Raw genomic sequence first — 19,938 nt, forward strand, 5'->3', positions numbered from 1 at the left:
CATTTGATTTATTTCAAGGGAAGAAGGGGAAATAAACTTGGAGCTGATGCTAGATACAATTATATACACAGGTATTGGGATTAAACAAAGCCTATGTTAAATGAGTACAGAATGCAAACCTACTTGATAAAATCCACAAAACTAAGCATAGCTCATATTGTCCCATATTTTCTATCATTTGTCCTCTGCGCTGCTGGTGTAGTAGCAGAAGTGCTTTCCCATGATGCTTGGCTTGCATGATTTCCGCTTCTTGGTCTTCCAACCTGATGAATAATTGGTAGGCATCATCGTGAAAATTTTCAACAGGCAATACTGAGGTTTAAAATTCAAAGTAAAGTGCTTACAACATCCAAAAAGGCAGACACAGTGTTCATCCCAGGAAGTGCATGTAAACCACACTGAAATTGGTATAGAGGTGCCATGTTTTCAACAGAACTTTGAATAGCATTGCTCAATAGCTAATAAAAAATTCGCGAAAGGAACAAAGGGGTAAAACCTGATTCTCCACGTGAGTTTTGTAGATGAAACCGCCACAGCAAAGTAGACTGGACAAGACAATGAATCTACAGGCAAACAGCACGGAAGTCAGAATTGCAAACACAGTAATGAGAGGGAGCACATGGACATGTAGCAACACAGCAGCGATGGTAGTAATATAAGGAAAAATCTACTTCCGTAAACATACGTCATAAATCATGATAGAACTCACAGTTACCATAAACAAACTTCTAAAGTTCTAGACACACATACATGCAAGAAATAATTCCAAATGTTGCCCAGCCGCTCATAGAATCACTGTCTCTTTCTCGTATGTAACCTGCACAGACAACAAATGTGACAAAAAATATATACGTAGGCCGAAATTTACGTGTCCACCAAAAATGACCAAAATTGTATACCACATGCATAAAAGCACAAGAACGATAAATTATTAACCAGAATCTAGTGGAACTCCTGCAGAGACAATTTCCAAAATACATAAAAATCTATATTCATAACTGGTGATTGTCTAACTAGAACTAACCGCATTCTTTCGTAAGTGTGAATTCGATTGGATCATAGCCCGCCACTGGGATTGAAACGTTGACCTCATATGGACTGCTTCGAATGATTTCACCTATCAAATGTACGAAGTCATTTGTTGATAGGTAAAAAGACATCAGCATGGAGAGACCAGAAAGTCACTGACATATCCAATTGACATTCAGAACTGTAGGAGACAGGACAGTAGGCTTTGCACCATTGGCCCCTGATCCTGTTAGCATAACACCAAGCCCTTTTGTCGGATTAACCTGTGTAGCGGAATAGGCAAATGAAAATTTATATGGAGTTCAACACAAAAGGTATGCTGCAACAGGTATATGGTTAGCATGATGACAGTCTCTTAAGAGTCGCCCAGTGTTCTTAACTACTGGTTTCAAATATAGTGCAATCATTTGTTTGTTAGCATTAATGATAATGGAAGTCTCACATAGTCACATGTTAGCTGATATACTTTAGTTTCTGGTTGCGAAAACAAAAGTGCATCCATCACCAACACTGTAAGAAAATTAAAGATCGCAACTTACCTTCTTGTTTCAACATAATGTGCATACTAAGCACAAATTGAGATGCAATAAAAAAACCATAAGGACAAATGTGTAGGTTCTTAATTTTTACAGTCATCGGTCTTTCCTTACCCTGAAGGTAGGTTGTCCAACAAGGACTGAAAGGGAAGAGATGGCGCTAAGATATAGGGACACGTGAATCTGCTCACTGGGAAAACTGCACAGACAACAGAATTGCAATTGTTTATATCGTGTCCATATAAGAGAGTAGGCAAACATCCTAATTACAAGTCAGGAACTGAATCAGGAGGGTCAGAAAATTCTAGAAATAATTTAGTATTTTCTCTCACGCAAAACTAAAAAAAACAATAGTACGTTTTTGGAAAACATTCTGGTAGAGTCTGAAAGGTACTAGAATAGCATCCCAAGTAAAATTCTTTAATCATATTAAACATGATGGAAATTTTTATAGAATCTTACCTAAATCCATGATGAGGTTGTTCGAATCCCAACTGAGTCAATCCATTGTAAACCTGGAGAAACCAAGCTGACTTGTTACATGAGCTCAAGTCATTGAGAAACACCCAAAGAAAGAACTAGCTTTACCACTTCTGATGATCGAGGGTGGAAACCCACAGTGAAACCCTTAAAAACTCTTGGGCCACTTTTAGTACAAGGAATAGCAAGTTCAGCAACCACCCTAACAAAAAGACACATGTTTAGCTGCAGATCATACTGGAAAATAATGACATAAGAGCATATGAAACAGGCAAAGAGTTATCACGATTAAGCAGTAAACCAACATTCTAAGAGTATTGTTGTTCAAAGTTCAGGCTACTGGAGTTCCTTTGGTTTTAGAGAATTATGAACCATATTTGTAACAATTTATTTTCTCTTTTTCATTTCATTTCACTTTTCCATGTACCAAATATAAAGAGAAATCAGGCCTCTTACTATGAGGAACCACAATTTAAAACTGACCGTTGATTGGCTATTTGAAAAGCCAAAAGCATTTTGAAGACAAAAGTTGCAATGAACTAGTGACTACACTTGTTTTTTTAAAAAATCAGAATATTTTACCAGACTGCATAGTAAGAAAATTAACTCATTCTTCTTTTTTCTCAAAAATTATGTGCTAGGAACCTAGACACGTGTTTGACCTAAATTTATTCCTCCTATTTGTGCAAGATACAAGAAATTATCATGAGCATGTTAACAAGTGGATTAGCACATCTACATAACATGGATGAAAAACTAGACTTGATCAGAAGATAGTTAGAGGATCTCCAGTCGCGTCCCCCAAACAGTCCCCCAAAGGGATTTGGGGCGCGCCGGACAAAAAAACGTTCCCAGCCGCGTACACCAAAGCTGCTTTTTGTCCGGCGCGCCCCGATACGGTGTCTGGCGCCCCGCCCCACAGGAGACGTTGCGGGCACGCCGGACACAACGAAAAGCGAGGCGAGGCGAGCTCCCACATGTCGGTGACTATTTCCATAAACCGTTGGTTCGCGCCTTTTTTCTCATCGCTCCTTCCCTCCCGCGCCTCCCACCCCTCCGCCGCCGCTGGTTTTGCTGGCCGTTTCGACGTCTGATCTCTTCTGAGAGTCGGCACCGTCGTCGCGGTTGGCACTCTCGCCGTCGTTCCGCCGCCGCCGCTTCGCCAGCGCGTCCCAGAACGCGGCGTCAAATCCACCCCACCTCCGCGCACACAAGGTGCTCGACGACTTGCCAGGTAGACGCGATTGGCCGCTGTTCGTTGCCTCGTCTGCCGCGTCGCAATTTTAACCATTGATTTTGCTTCAGACATGGATAGCGACGACGAGATGCTTGCCCTACAGCTAGAGGACGAGCAAGCCTTCGAGGACGACCTCCAGGAGCCCTGCAGCAGTCTCTGGTGTTCAGCAGACTAGTGGAAGGGCATGCTCCACCATGCAACTATGAGATCAATGGCCACCAATATACCAAAGGCTATTATCTAGCCGATGGTATATATCCAAAATGGGCCACTTTTGTCAAAACAATCTCGAATCCATCACGTTTGCTACGCGACAGGAGGCTTGCAGGAAGGATGTCGAGCGGGCATTTGGTGTGCTTCAAGCTCAATTTGTAATTGTCCAGTACCCTACTCTAAGCTGGTCTCATGACCAAATGTGGGAGGTGATGCAGGCTTGTGTGATCATGCACAACATGATCATCGCGGATGACCGCAAGAATCATGCCAGGAGACATGTTGGTCCCTATGAGTGCGAGGACCCTCTTACGGAGGTTGATCATGAGTTGCCTAAAGATTTTGCTTATTTCCTCGCCATGCAAGTAGAGATCCGTGACAGCAATGTTCATGATCAACTTCAAGCTGATCTCGTTGAACATTTGTGGAGGATCAAAGGATTATCAACAAATGTCATGGCACCTTGATCTAGCCCTATTTATTACATTTGTTTAGTTGTTTTATTGTTTGTTGTATTTTAATTTAAAAACAATCTCCGCAAACATATTTAATTGTATGCTATATTTAATAAATGGTTGTGTTTTCAAAAACCCTTATTTAGTGTTTGGGGGCGGCGTTTGGGGGACGCGGCTGGGGAGCGACGTCCCCCAAACGTGGCACGAAGAAAACGTGTCCCCCAAAGGCTCGATTCGGCGCCCTTTGGGGGACGATTTGGGTGGACGCGGCTGGAGATGCTTACAACGTCCCCCAAATCGGCCCCTAAAGGAAGCCGGATCGAGCCTTTGGGGGACGCGTTTTCTTCGCGTTTGGGGGACGTTGCTCCCCAGCCGCGTCCCCCAAACATGCCCCCCGAAATAAATAAAAGTGCACAAAAATAAAGGTTTCATTCAAATTTGATTATCTATTGCAATTTTGAATGAAAACGGCTAGATTTTATCTAACCCTAGCCTACTGGCGGTGCGTTCGACGGCCCCGCCCCGTCGTCGCCTGCCCTACCCTGCTGCGCCGCCTGGAGGGAGAGCTCGACGGCGCGGCGAATCTGCGCGTCTTTGCGGGCACGGGCGTCGTCCTGGAGCTTCTTCTCCAACTCGAAGGACTCGACGAGCGCTCGTTGCTGATCCGCCGCCTCGTCCGGGTGCAGCCCGTCGTCGTCGGACCACTCGAAGTCGTCCGGCTGCGCAGCGCCAACGAGACGTCTTGCCTGCCTCTCCGTCGCCATTAAGGCAAAGCTGTGACGCTTCGTTCGTGAGTCGCTGACGCGTCGGTCCCGCCACTCCCCGCCTCGCATTTCGTTGTGTCCGGCGTGCCCGGATCGTCCCCTGTGTAGCGGGGACGGGCTCGGGGCGCGGGACACCGTATTGGGCCGCGCCGGACGGAAAGGGCCTTTGGGGCGCGCGGCTGGGAATGATTTTTTGTCCGGCGCGCCCCAAATCCCTTTGGGGGACGCGGCTGGAGATGCTCTTAAATGCACAAGTGCACAGCTCTATTTTGTAGCACATACAGAATTTAGGAAACAAGTTGCAGCTTCTTCGCAGTTAACTCTCTGACATCACAATAGAAAGAAATCAATTAACTAAAAATAAGAAAATATAAGTCTTTATGGTTACCTGCACATCGTTTCATCATAGGATACACTGCAAATGCATCCATTTTCATCTGCAAACTTATCAATGTTAGTTTTGATTTCTCAAAAAAGTATGCACCCAAAAAGAATCAACACATTGTTATTTGAATGTGGTCAACAGGAATTAACAGGTTTACCCCCAAAAAGGTAGATGACTGGCAATAAAACCTGCTTTCTGTATCAAGCTTGCATTGGCATATGCACAAATATATACAGGGCATCTATATGAACCCGCTGATGGGTTAGAAACTTATAATGGAAGATTAAGTGTCATGAAAAACGTCCATTATATGCAGAGTAACAAGAAAAAAAATACTTATGATTAGATTTTTGCAATAGTGGAAAAGAAATGAAGTTCAATCAAGAGAACCACCAGGAACTTTTCGTCAAAACACAAACAGCTCTCAGAAAAGTACTTCCCAGTTTGCAACATCCACTGAGTCATCAGAGTTCAAGAGAATAATACCCACTATGATAAATTCACCATGCACAGGGATCAAGGATTCATCAAATTATGGGGGCAACATGGTCAAGCAACTCAATTACCCCCCATATTAGGCATTGTGATGTACAACAAGATAACTATACACGCTACTTGAAATGCAGAGAATAAGAATTTAATTTCTACTCACACGGATGAGTATCAGGCTCAGGGTGAAACATAGCAAATGCATGCAACCAGAAAAGTAAGATTTCACAGCTTTTAAGCATGACTGAATCACACCGAGGTACTACTAGCAGTTGTTAGATAGACAGAAGCAAAGTAGCCGTTCACAACCGTGCATCATTTTCCATTATCAAGGGAGTTTTAACCATTAACATGTGCAGAACATTCAATTGGCCACATGAAAAATATTGATAATCAAAACGACTTTGGCAACTTTATTATGATTTGATCATGACTATTGCATATAACTACATACTAGAGACCAAATGGAAGTCTAAAACAACCCTTCAAGATAGAGGGGCTATTTACCACTTAAGTTTTCTAAACATAAGAAGTTGGTGTTCGTGAATGAGATAATCCAGTTAGTCTTAAACACAACTTACTACAAGTTTGCAGAAACTCCGATTGAGTTAGTACAGTGACCAAGAATAGTGATTTATACCATATGACTTACCTAAGCACACATATAATCATATGAAAATCTGTAACCAAACAGATTTAACAACAAATGTTAATTTTACTTTATTTAGATTGCAAGTAGTTGCTGCAAGATTACCAAAAAAAAAAGTGAACACAAAATACGAAAAGACAGCAGACCTTTGCATACTTCATTTGAGCATCGTCCACATCTAATGTTTACCTGAAATATCAAATACGCTCGTTGATGTTAGTCTGCATATCTATTAGTAAACTTGACAAAACTTCCAAGGTTCTAAATATAAGTGAAAACAGGGTATCTCATCAAAATTCAAACAAACCTGTGCAGTGCGTCCCATCTCTTCAAAGGTGGTTTCGCATTTTGCTAAATCTCCATTCTGAAACTTCTGAAAAATAGTGACAGGCAAAAGAATGATGAATCTTGAGGACGTACTACAAGAACAGATGATGGTGAATGAAACCATATGATAGACAACCATATCTCAACAGTCTTTACCATGTAGAAAACTTGGAAGAACTCTGCTGGAAATTTTTGCATTGATAAACATCACAATGAATTGAAAAAACTTTTATGTAAAGTGTATTTGCTCTAGATAAACTATAGCAAGTTCAAAACATTAGCTTGAACATGAGTCTATACCCTGCAGTTCAAGATTCCAGTATAGACCTTAAATTTGTTCCTTTCATTGTAGAGTGACACAACAACTCCACAAATAACTAACAAAAACCTTGAGATTCTAAGTCATCACTCATCGCGTATTTTGAAGTTACCACTCTGGAGCTTATGACAGTTTATGTTCCATTCAATATACTGAAACTAGGTAGCGATCATACAAGGTAATCGCCCTTATACTCGTTTTCCGGTAACCGATCAGTACCTACTACCGCTACACTGTCTAGTACACCTAGTTTCAATACATTGGTTTTTTTGTATGCTTTCTCCACCTTAACTCAATACACTGTTTTACTGTTGTGATTAAGTTTAGCAATTGCGCTCTGTTGTTTTACTGCCATATACCTTTTCCCTTTTGACAATGCACTAGAGTGACACAAAGAAAGGAAGGATGATTTGGCTAGCTTGTAACCATGTGGAATGGAGTATCAGTATAGTAGAACGTTATAACCCATATGGCACATAGCGATATACGGCATGTAGGTTACACGAGATATTTACTGCAAGTTAGACATCACCAGCTCCTAGTCAATACCTCCCATATAAGCCCTCATTCTAGGAAAATCAAAGACCTTCTATTCAAGATGTAATCCCATCTTCAACAATGTGTCAAATAGCAATGGTATATCTCAGGCACTATTTTATTGTAGACAAAGTTGATATAACTTTGGAGCGTTACCTGAATGTAGTCAAAAGGCTTTGAACCGGTTAGAAAAGAGCGAGGACTGATAAAGCGGCCAAAGTCAATGAAACCCTGGAAGAGATGCAGTATTGAGATAATGACCAGGACAAAAGCACTACATATTTGTTAGATATGTATACACTATGTGTAATATCCCCATTGCTAAAGGGGTTGCCTACACATTTCCCCACCTGTAAATGATATGCCTATTGGTTTCATGTGATACAAGCTGCCTTCATTGTAACATGTTATATATTAAAGTCAACAAATGGTGAACTCAATTTATGATGTGTACACTAAATTTGAAAGATTTTACATACATAACAGTCAAGCTAAAAAAGAAAAGACACAGGTGATAAATGGTGACTGACATTGCTGGGCCTGAAAGATGAGATGTATCTAACAATATATCGTGCTATTCTAACTTTGTTATATACTTATATATTTATACTTTTGCTGTCTTGGCTGGGGATACAGTTATATAATGATAATTTCTTAATCTATTGGAGTATGGATCACAAAGAATAATTGTTAGAACCTACTAAATCAAGAACATTTTATTAGAAAATATTTATGGAGCACATGGGTGCATCTTATAGTGGTTTACATTCTTTAAAGGTATCACATTGCAGCATACCCTCTCCGGAGCCTGTATCAGGTGCCAATAGCAAAATTTATGGAATGCATGGGTGCATCTTATAATGGTTTACATTCTTTAAAGGTACCATCCATTAATTATGTATGTGGAGTGTGTATCAGGAGTCAAGTTTGGAGCAAAGAAAGGTTTGTGCAATGAACCAACATGCAAGCAGGACAACACTCTACTCCATCCCCTTCAATGAATGCAGTGACTATAAGTAAATGATATGTCATATTCCCATACTCATACCGCTTGAGATCTTCTCTGCACATCTTTGCATAACCGGACAACCAAATCAGATGGTATCGAGCCCTGATAATGACAATGTATTGTGATTTATAGCTGGATACGCTTCTGGCAAAGCAAGATACATGCAAGTAGACTATATGAATATTCAGAATAACTTATAAATGAATGTATGGCAATTACCTTCTCACTATACTCAAAATCCGTCCCGACCATGTATGTCTAGCAACAGCTTAGGAGAGAATGATACGAAAGAACCTGATTTAGTTTCAAATAAAGTATCCCTGGTGGAGTAGTGGGATTGTAAGGATACAAAGTCAACAAGGTGGCTGTCACTGTCGAATGCATAACAGTTGGAACTTGGAACAGCAACAATAGCAGCGGCTGGTACATAGATGTATGCAATCCCCAACAGCACTGCAGCAAGTTAATGTAAACTGTAAGGAACTCCCGAATAATACCTATTGACAAACTTCAAATGGATTTACGGAGAACAAAACTATGCTGGTTTATCATACTGAATGCGAGACTAAAAAGGGGGGCTTATAAAGTAAGGCTTAGAATCATATTTCCACGCCAGAGGATGCTGGCATAATCAAAGTTAACAGCTACAGTGTCAAACGAGCATGGCCTACAGTAGATCATCAAATAAGAATCGGTATATCATACGGTAGAACCTGCTATAAGCAATAATCGCAATGTGGAATTACTTAAGTTCCTTCATCACTGAATATATAGACATTTTTCAGGATGAAAAACTGAAGGAATAGACATTTGATCTAAGATAGCTTTTCGTTGCATAATGGTTACTCAGAACACCAGATCACGCCAGATGCAATGTAGAACTCAAGGAATACTTCATTTAACCAGATGCACAAAATGGCAGCAGCAGCTATGAATATCCCATATTTGTTTGGCCTCCAACTGAACTCACGCTAATCTAAATGACTATATGTGGAATGGTTTCAAAATCCTGGAGATACCGTTGTAACGAATAAATACGGGGAGTAGGGGATCAACTTAGTATTAAAGTTGTTTTAGAAGTGCAAAAGGTTACCTAGGATGAACGGATGAATAGCAGTGACGGGACAGGAAGCGAAGGCCTTCCATTTGAGCAACATTCCTATTCAGATTTCAGTAACAGTGCCCTGTTAGGGAATGTATTGGCGTGAATTGATGGTGAGGCCAACCCCCGAAATTTCTGGGGGGAAACAGGCTGTCAGAAGGGGAAAAAAGGAAATCAGATCCGCGTAAAAATCTAGGTGGAGGATACAGTCTTAGATTGGGCAATCCAATCAAGCCAGCCAGGTTAGGGCTTTGTCCGTACCAATAAAAGGGAAGAAATCAGGCAGCCTGGATGTATCCCCTCCTACCCACCCGACTACAGAGGGGCTCGGAGCCTTGCGCCTTGGGGTGAGCGGTGGAAGGGGGTGCCTCCTCCGGCGCCGGCGAAGAGAGCGAGCTCGTCGGCGTCGACGGGGGAACCGAGAGTGGAGTGGGGAAGTAAAAATTACAACCGTTACAAAAGCCGATGGCATCCAGGTATGGGCTGAAACAACTATGAACAAGACGCGTGTTTAGCCCGTGAAGCCGAATTCTTTTTTCTTTTCTTTTTACGTCTCCTTGTGTGCTACGCCTCACCTCACGGCGCGCCGCCAGCTAAAACTCTACAAACCCTCCCCCGCCACCATACCCCTTCCGACCCCATCCCCCACAGCTAGCCTATTGTCATCACAGTTGTCATCATGGTCATCTGTGGTTCCTAACCCTAGCCACCGTCCATCCTCTACTTCCATGTCACTCACTCACACGTGTTTTTCAACCCTAGCCACCGTCCATCCTCTACTTCCACGTCACTCACTCACGCGTGTTTTCTAACCCCAGCCACCGTCCACCCTCTACTTCCATGGTGCCATAGTCGCCTTGTCGTTAGCGAGCCTTTTGAGATCTAGATCTAGAATTCTACATAGAGCCCATAACCATTTTTTGCCCCGCCGTCCTCTCTCGTCGCCATCGGTGCTGGGATCTCGATTTGTTGGTGTCCATCAATTGTTACCTGTTTTGCAACAATTTCATCGCGGAGAAGAAGGGGATTCCAACAGGTACGACGATTATCTCTAGAGATTTTAACATATTCTTCAAGTGTTGAAGGAGCAGGCATGGCGGTCTCACATGAAACCCTAATAGGCCATTTTCACCTTAATTTCCACACAGGTGTGCCGCCAATGGACCCCATGGAAAGGCAACTCCGGGTTGTGAGGCGATGCGCCGGCAACAACTGCAACTCCGACCCCAGGACATGGCCCCTCTACCACGCCCGCCATGGGAACGTGTTCGTCAAGCTCTGCTCCTCGTGCGTCCTCCTCTCCTACCGCTCCATGTACTGTTGCAACTGCTTCCTCCTCCTTGGCCCCGCTCCGCCGTCCCACATCGATGACCATCTCGTCGCCCCGCACGAGGCGACTGTCACATGTCTCGTCTGTCACGGGTCCGTTGCACACCTCTCTTGCATCGACTACTCCATGAACGGCATGTTCGTCTGTCCGGTCTGCATCGCGGCCGCTGAGGGGAAGCCCTTCTCCTACGCGCCATCTTGCGATGCGCCGCTCGATGTGCGTGGCGCACGTGTTCTGGTTCTATCCGCGCGTGTAGCATTGGTGTTGCTGCAGAAGGAGGCCGTCCGTGCGAAAGCGGAAGGGGAGCGGATGGTCGCTGAGTCCGCAAAAGAGCGAAAGGAAGCGTACTGCGCGCTTAGCTTGGCCTTCGGCGTAGATACGAATCTACCGTCTACGAACAAACACCTCCGGTCGGCCAAGAACCTAGGTAAGGAGCCCCTGATTGACATGTCAGAGCTGGACCTAGGCAAGGAGCCGCAGTTTGACATGGCACAGCTCGACCTAGGCAAGGAGCCGCAGATTGACATGGCACAGCTCGACCTAGGCAAGGAGCCGCAGATTGACATGGCAGAATTGGACCTAGGCAAGGAGGCGCATATTGACATGGCAAAGATGGACCTAGGCAAGGAGCCACATATTGACATGGCAAAGCTGGACCTAAACGAGCCCCTCATTGACATGACAAAGTTGGATTTAAACGAGCCGGCACCGCCGGCTTCCCCAGCCACGGTTGAGGCCTGCACAGAGGAAGTCTGTGAGAGAAGGGAAATGACCTCCAACAAGGCCCCGACACCTTCCGCTTCCGCAGCCACGGTTGAGGCCCGCACAGAGGGAGTCTGTGAGGGAAGGGAAATGGCCTCCAACAAGGCCCCGACACCTTCCATGGTCAGGTTTACATTTGGAATAGATGGCCTCCGCAGGGAACCGGCAGCGGCTTCCTCCTCTACGCCTCAGCCGCCACCCTCTTCACTGCCCACGTTTATATATGGAATGCAGCGCTGGGAAGCTGGAAGGCGGCTCTGGGCATCCAGAATGGCGTCCACCCAGCTCCCGTTGCCTTCCTTGGCCACGCCTACACTTGGCAGGGAGAGCGTCCGCAGGGAATTGGCAAGTTCCTCCACCCAGCCACCATTGCCTTCCATGGCAGCGCTTACACTTGGCATGGAAGGTGTCTGCAGGGAATTTGCAACGGCTTCCAGGGTGCCCCCACCGACGCCACAGACTCTGCAATTGTTCTCCATGGACAATGACGAGGTGGACGAGGAGTAATTGAGTAAGGATGATCGATCTGGAGACAGCTTTAAATGTTTACATCTTATATACAGTACACCAGTTCTTTTCAGTCGAATGCTGCGATATGTATGACATAATATTGTATTTTCTGAAAGAGTCGGTACTTTTTTTCAGACATATATCCATAATCTTGTTATTGCTAAATTTAGTTGTTGTGCCATATTACTGTTCCTACTGGTGCATTGTGAACTTGAAAACATTTGAATTGTTGATCTATCCGCGTCTGATGTGAGACTACCCAGTTGTTTGCAACAGATGCCTCGATCAGTTTCTTGTTTGACGCACACAAAACAACTTGTCTTCATAGTTTTCATAGGTTCTAATAAGTAGCCCAAGACTAAGAAACAGAGTACAGAGGTGACTCAAGTGACATTCCGGCAGATCTTAAAGCGGGAAACATATCATCAACTCTGAGCATGATTGATCTGCCAAATGCCTTCCTTCCACTACAGGAAAAGTTCCTTCACCTTGTTGTCCATTGAAACCTTGCACAGCCCATTGAACGCCTCAGCATCTGCGACATAAACATGATAACAAAATTAATGGTGCTACTGAGGGAGGGTAGTAATAGTATTAGCCTAAAAGAAAGCTTCTGCAGGGTAAACATACAGGATGCCAAGTATAGTTGTCATGTTTTGCCTGAAAGAACATGCTCCCTCCATCTAAAAATAGGTGTCTCACTTTTGTCTAAATACGAATGTATATAGATGCATTTTAGTTAGAGATACATCCGTATCTAGAAAAAGTTGAGACGCCTATTTTTGGACGGAGGGAGTAATAACATGTCTAAAAACTTGAACCCATGATAAACTTCCAAAAATTAAGACTTCGTTGCAACTTACTGCGGAAGGGAAGTTGAGATGTTGGGATACGTAATGTAGAATATTAGCTACAAGAACAAACCTTCCTACCAATATAAAAAATATATGTTAACCTGAAATATATTGTAAAATCATGAACAATCCTGCTGATAAAATAGGCCAATGGGACTGGAAAAATGGACCCACCTAGGATGACAGATAAAATTAGGAAAAAAATCTTTAAGATGAAATTTAAAAAAAAAATCTGGAAAAATACACGGGTACATGCTCGAGTCCTTTACATGCTTCATGGAAAATTATCACTTTTTCACCCTGGGGTCGTGGGGGGGGGGGGACTCTAAGAAAGCAATTTTTGAACCACTGAATATTTTTCTTAAACAGGGTGCGAAAATGATTCTTCTTCCATGAAAAAATACAAGCATATAAAGGATTTAAAGATGTGACATGAGAGCATCTGAAAAAGATAACTAGGCTGATATCTTATTCAGTATAACAACCCAAGACAATTCTGTCTTTAGATATTGAAGTATCAGACAATATTGTTAAGACAAGAGATATCAAATTCTAGAATCTTGCATCCCAACACAGGAAATCACCTAGGTTTCCCTGATGTTCTATCATGTTAGATATGGATGAGAAATATGAATATATTCTATATAAACCAAGAATAACAGTGCCAAGACCATGGCAACATGTGCAGAAAAAAAAAGGAAGCTCATAGCAAAGGCATGCTGTAAAAAAGAACTTAGTTCATCAGCTCCTTACTGAATGAAGGTGCTGATGGAAAATGAAAGTTGGCAAAACTCCTTCCATGTCTTTGGAATTACGGAAAACATAAAAATATAAAGGTTGAACCTCATGGCAGCAAGCAGAATAAACCAACAGCTCACAGTAGCAATAATGATCATCAATAGGGAAAGAAAACCACTACAAGAGTGTCAAATCTCACCAAAGTTTTCACCAAAATCTTTGCAGATCTCAGCAGTGATGGACTGGGCGTTGTCTGCAATCCCAACAACCTCCAGATAATGTGATCCAACGCCTTCTAAGGCACCTTTGATGGTCAGTTGATGCCCATCAGTCGACTGCCCAAAAAGAACTCCGCCTTCAGTGCGTTGGACCTTAACCACTGTGCGCACTTTCCGCCCCACAAACATCTTCAGAGTGTCCCCATTGACGAGTGCTGAAGGGTGGTTCATATCCATGTCTGCAAAGGTGGAACTTCATAATTATCAACTCAATTTAACAATATTAACCAGAAAAGGAGAGCATAAAAGTACTGTTCACACATCTCCTAGTCACTCTATTATCATACCAAGCAAGCACGTGAGATGTATTTTACACTTGATATAATGCTCAGTGACAGCCTCCTATCAAGCATCGGCCACATGCATTGGCGCGGTTAATGAGATAGGGCAGTACATACTAATTAACTAAACAGTTCGGTTGTTATGTCATAAGCCATAACAGCATGATGATGGCTACTAAAATTCACTGTAGTGGCAGCAATCAATACTTTCTGCAGTTATAATCTGTTCGGAGTTGAGAAAAAATGACTTGTTTCTAACAAGGAGCACGGGCACCACATCGGGCAGTATCCTTACGGGAGATCAACCTTGCCCGTGCTGAAGAAAGAACAAGAGACAAAGCATATGTTTGTTATCATTTGTTAATAGTTAAATACCAGGAAATCCGCCGCTGCAATGAGCATTCAGTTAGAACAGCATGTGCAATTATATGCGTAGAACCCGCCTAGATTTCCGTATCTGGGTTCGACTGCTCATACTCAAAGAAATCGAAGACCGGAACAGACTACACGGAAGCGAAATCAGCCCTAAGGAAGGTGGTGGTCATGTGGCAAATAATAGAGGTGTAAAGAAAAGTTGTGGCAAATTATAAAATGCCAGTTAGGGTTCACTTAGTGCCTCATCGCGTGAACTGCGTTAGGGTTCAGTTTAACCCCTAAGATTCTCGAACAGTAATCTACCATTTTAGAACAATGGAATCGAATCCTCAACTAAGTCGATGCGTTAGAGTACCTGGGAAAATAAAACGGAGGAGATTTGGAGAAAGACCGAAACAGGTTTAGGGAAAGGGACGAGGTTAGTAGGGGCATTCATTACCAAGAGAAGAGCTGAAGAGATGAGACTCGATCGATTCTACTCCACCTCAGATGGAGATGGAAGCCTTCGATAATGGCGTAGGTTCGGTGGAAGGAGGACTACCCCGGACTCGGCTGCGCTGGGGAATACTGGATCTGGGAACACTTTTTGTTTTTTTGAGCGGAGGATCCGGGAATACGTGGGAATAATGGCGACGGGTGAAGAAAGAGAGAGGCAAAGAGGTATTTGCACTTTTGCAGGCCCAAATCCCTCCAGGGCCCTGTGTTGGTTTAAGGAATTTACATAAAAAATACGGGGTCGTTTTTCTTATAATGGTTCTTTTTACGATTAAAATCATATATATTCATTGTAGCCAATAGTTTCTTTCTCCCGCCAATAAAAAATAGTCTAAAAAAATCGAGTTGTTCGAACTCTTTTCTGTTTCACGACACATTCTTGTAGGAGTACTATTCTGAACGCAACCGAAGAAAAATAATGTAGGTACCAAACATGAACTTATACATAACAATGAAAGTTCTCCCACAATCTTTATTTGATCCGCAATGTCGAGGCTATGTGCACCTGCATATTCAGTAAAGTAGCCAATCAATATTGGCAAGAGTATCAACACCAGTATGCTAGAGAAAAGCAACCGAAGAGACGTTGTTGGGGAGCCGAGAGTACGAACTACCATTGGTAAGAACGTAGAAGCTAAAGATAAATATTGCAAGGAAAATTCTCCTCGCGGCAACCATAAGAAAAGATTCTAAAGTCAATCTACCGAAACAAGATCTGAAGGCCTATACTTAGAGAACTTTAATCTTACAACACCACTATTGATGCTGGGGAGAAGATCACGTCGTCAGCGAAGGGCCAAAGATCACTTATTATAGACTAGCCAAGTGTCCGCGCGTTGCTGCGAGTTCTTGTAACTTTATGGTACACATTTAACTATATACAAGTTAACAAATTTAGCTTTATATTAATTTTAATGTATCTATACACTAAAACGTGTCACATAAATTAATTTGAAACCCTTCACAAAAAAATTGAAACATTTAATTATTTTCTATATATCCAATAAAATAGGGACATATAAACACATAATAGTTTTAATTGTGGCTCGCAACACCTCACTCTTGCACATGGTACGAAAATAGTAGCTTCCAACAAACTAAAATTATGCAAAGTGAACACCCGATTAGCTTGCACAACGTCACTGAGTTGTGCTTAGAGCATCTCCAACAGTCGCGCGAAACGGCGCTATAGCGGTTTAACTGACTGAACCTTCCTGCGCTCCTCCAGCGGACGCGTCAAACCGGCGCAGGAAAGGAATATTTTCCCGCGCGCTATCGCACGCGCCAAATTTGCCGCGCCGCTTCGAGCGCGCGCTATAAAACGCGGCGTGCACGCGCAACAAACGGCCAGGAAACTTTCAGTCGCCGCTTCGTCTCGCCACGCCTCGCCGCTTTGTCGTGCCACGCGGCGCCGCCGCCGCTCCACCTTCGTCGCCGGAATGCCACCGCTCCGCCGTGGTTCGTCCGGTTTCGGCGGCGTCCGAGCGCGGCCTAACGGCAGGTTCTACGCAGAGCTTCGCGCCGACGGATTCCACCTTACCCTCGGTACGTACGACGCGCCGGAGCTAGCGGCATACGCGTACGATGCGGCCGCTTGGCGATTCCGGCGGCGCGGCGCAACCTCAGCTTCCCGGACCGGACGTGGAGTCCCTGGAGAAGGCAGAGTTCCTCGCGCCAGCGCCGTGCTTTGTCGACGATGAGGATCGTCGCCAGCACCGCCAGGTGTCGGGGGGAAGACCCCGGGTAGGGCAATGGACGCGGAGCAGCCGGCTGACCACTGGCCGGCTCGCGGCAAAGGCCGGCTGAGGAGCAGCCGGCTGGCGCCGTGGCCGGCTGGTCCGGAAGCCGGCTGGCTCTAGTTCCTAGTCGGCCTGGCTACGGCCGCCAATGCTGTAGCTGGGCCGGCTTCTACAAGCCATATCCGACTGGGGGTCTATACCTCAGACCGACTCGAGGCTGGCGAGTCTTGTACTAGAAGGAACCGGGTTGGTGATCCGGGTTCTCAAAGTCCACGCTGACTTCATCTTCCGTAAAGCGCGGGGCACTGTGGAGCAATAGTGCCACGCGCCGGACAGGCCATCATGGTCTACGTCGATCCGTACTGGCTACAGTGGCTGATGGCGACAGGGACACTTCCTCTCCATACCGCTGACCTTGGCAGCCGGATGGGACAGGCCATGAGGCCTCAACGGCTCCTGACGTCATTGCCTCGGGAAGGAGCGGAAGCCGGAGCCGGCCAAGCCGGCCAGTAGACTATAGGGTCTTATATGTAAAGTGCCGGTGCCTATATAAGCCGCACTACCCCCTCTCGTGCAGGGGATCGATCATTCTCACCTCACTTCCACCCCTAGCGCTGCCCTGTGAGAGAGACTCTAGTCTTCCTTAGCCTCCCAGGAGCAGCCGGATACAGCTCAAGGAGCAACCTTGTATTGTGTGATCATCATATACACTCTAGCAGGAGTAGAGGTGTTACCTCCATCGGAGGGCCTCGAACCTGGGTACGTCGCCGTGTCGCTCGTCCCCATACCCGCATCCGGATACCGCCGTGAGATCTCTCAGGAACCACCTTCGATTAGCCACCCTATGGCATATGCCGTGACGATACCACGACATTTGGCGCCCACCGTGGGGCCTTCAGCATCCTCGGCCGGTGTCTTCATCCGGACGGGCCTCACCATCACCACCGGCGAGCGAGTCGCTGTGCTTGATCTGGAGATTCGGCTCCCTCGATCGCGTCGGCCGACAACGCTGGCTGCTTCGCCGACCGGCCCTTCCCAGCCGGCGGCAGCGTCATCTCCTTCGGCGGCCACGACGTCTACGTCGCCACCGCCGCACCGCCGCGCTACCCGCGGCAGGTGCTGCGTTGCACAAGCCCTCCTCCGCGAGCCGGCAGCAGCGCTCCCGCCAGCCCCGCCGTTGTGCAAGTCATGATGGCTGGCGAGGAGCTCCCCACCAAGAACCCGCGCACCCGCGGCCCCAACCTGGAGCGCAACGTCGACCCCAACGCCTCCGGTTCGGGCCCAAAGGCGCCACCACCACCGTCCCGGCTGGACGAAATCCGGGCGAAACTGAGCACCCCGCTCACACCTGGTGCCGACCCTACCACCATCGAGGCGGATTTGGAGGCGCACCGCCAGCTCCTCCTCAAGCAAACAGAAGAACTGGCTGCTGCTAAGCGCCAGATGGAGATCACCCAACGCGAGTACAACCGCGCCCACGGCCTCACTCCAGGCGGCGACGGTCCCGGCCCGAGCCGGCCAGATCCGCCGCAGGGCCGCGACCTTGGCGCCGAGATCGCCCGCGACGGCGCTCCTTCGCCGACTCCGTCCGCGGAGCAACCCGTCTACAACACCCCCGACAAGAACATGCGCGCGGCGCAAGCCGCCGCAGAAGAGCTGAACCGCCTTGAAGGCGAAGAGTTACGCCGCCAGACCAAGCGGGTGACTGAGCTGCTCAACGCAGCCACCGGGCGGCGGCCGACCCCGGGTATGTCAACGCCCCGCAGGCTTCCCACGCTCGTGGCGCTGTAGGCAACGACGGGGAAGGCGCCGGGGACACGGCCGAGTCCGCCTCCCAAAGCACCAAGCCGGCACCGTGACTCCGGGCCACGCACGCAAGCTCGAGCCGGCCGAGCCACCAGCCGAGCGGCAGCAGCCGCAGCCGGCCTCCTCCAAGCCGGAACCAGGAACAAGACTCCGAGCCCCGCCGCCAGCACCGGCCGGCTCCGGAAGCAGTCGGCGCACGCCAACCGGCACGCTCCCGGCTGGGCCCGCGCATCGAGCCCGTCGACGCCAGAGACCGCCTCAATCGGCTGGTCGAATCCCGCATCGCGGAAGAGGAGGCGCCGGCTTGCCCCAAGTGCTTCGGGCCCCGCATCGCCAACGAGCCCGTGCTCGACGGCTTCCAGCTCCCCCGCGACACGCCCAAGTACGACGGCACCGCCAAGCCGGAGGACTGGCTGCAGGACTACTCCACCGCAGTCGGCATCTCTCGAGGCAACAAGCGTTGGGCGGTACGCTACTCCCCCCTGATGCTGGTCGGCTCCGCCCGCACCTGGCTCAATAACCTGCCAGCCGGCAGCATCAACGGCTGGCTGGATTTCGAAGAGGCCTTCGTCAGCAACTTCACCGGCACCTACCGCCGGCCGGGTCGCCCTCAGCAGCTTGAGATGTGCAAGCAGGGCCCGGACGAGACGGATCGTGCGTACCTGACGCGCTGGTGCGAGATGCGCAACTCCTGCGAGGGTGTGCAAGAGATCCAAGCCATCAGCTTCTTCATGGGAGGCTGCCGGCCCAACACCATGCTGTGGCACAAGCTGCGCCGCAGTGACCCCAAGTCGATGGCCGCCTTGATGGCCATCGCGGACAAATACGCGCTGGCTGAGGAAGCCGGCAAGGCGACGGCTGACCCAGCGCCGGCTCCCCCCAGGCGGGACCACCACAAGTCGGCTGAGCACAAGCCGGCAGACGGCGCCTCTCATGGCAGCCGGCGGGAAAACTACCGCGGCAAGCGTCATAGCGACCAGCCGGACCGCCGGTACGGCTCCGCCCACGTAGCCGCCGTGGCAGACAACGCGGCAGGCGGCAGCCGCCGCCAGAAGCAAGACCGGCAATGGAAGCCGAAGTACACCTTCGAGCAGATGCTCGATTCGCCGTGCAAGTACCACAGCGGCAAGAACCCCTCCAATCACACCACCCGCGACTGCCACTTCATGAAGCGGCTGACAAGCGGTGAACCTCTCCCGCCTCCACCCCCGCCCCCTCCAGCCGGCGGGCCGGGTGGCG

The 19,938-nt window shown here is 47.1% G+C and overlaps 2 protein-coding genes across 6 annotated transcripts; both read right to left on the minus strand.

Moving 5' to 3' along the window:
- Positions 1-22: 22 nt before the first annotated feature.
- Positions 23-10,076, minus strand: LOC127342395 (uncharacterized). Of its 5 annotated transcripts, none has more exons than XM_051368337.1 (18): positions 9,793-10,070; positions 9,523-9,588; positions 8,779-8,882; positions 8,649-8,687; positions 8,469-8,531; positions 7,577-7,651; positions 6,545-6,610; positions 6,384-6,426; positions 5,103-5,151; positions 2,154-2,247; positions 2,028-2,080; positions 1,680-1,764; positions 1,190-1,292; positions 1,025-1,117; positions 751-817; positions 497-563; positions 345-398; positions 23-263 (listed from the first exon to the last, which is right to left on the minus strand). In XM_051368337.1, the coding sequence occupies exons 1-18, from the start codon at positions 10,001-10,003 to the stop codon at positions 153-155; spliced, it is 1,443 nt and encodes a 480-aa protein (XP_051224297.1). In that variant the 5' UTR covers positions 10,004-10,070; the 3' UTR covers positions 23-152. The 5 variants fall into 5 exon arrangements, with proteins under 5 accessions (XP_051224297.1, XP_051224299.1, XP_051224303.1 ...); XM_051368339.2 differs by having other exon boundaries at positions 9,523-9,681; positions 9,793-9,930; XM_051368343.2 differs by having other exon boundaries at positions 9,843-9,861.
- A 2,320-nt stretch (positions 10,077-12,396) lies between these two features.
- LOC127342398 (replication protein A 14 kDa subunit) lies at positions 12,397-15,237 on the minus strand. Its single transcript, XM_051368346.2, has 3 exons — positions 15,099-15,237; positions 13,925-14,182; positions 12,397-12,668 (listed from the first exon to the last, which is right to left on the minus strand). Exons 2-3 carry the CDS (start codon positions 14,178-14,180, stop codon positions 12,601-12,603), a joined length of 324 nt encoding a protein of 107 aa, XP_051224306.1. The 5' UTR covers positions 14,181-14,182; positions 15,099-15,237; the 3' UTR covers positions 12,397-12,600.
- Positions 15,238-19,938: the final 4,701 nt, after the last annotated feature.

Source organism: Lolium perenne, chromosome 3 (genome assembly GCF_019359855.2).
Source record: "Lolium perenne isolate Kyuss_39 chromosome 3, Kyuss_2.0, whole genome shotgun sequence".
Lineage (NCBI taxonomy): Eukaryota > Viridiplantae > Streptophyta > Magnoliopsida > Poales > Poaceae > Lolium > Lolium perenne.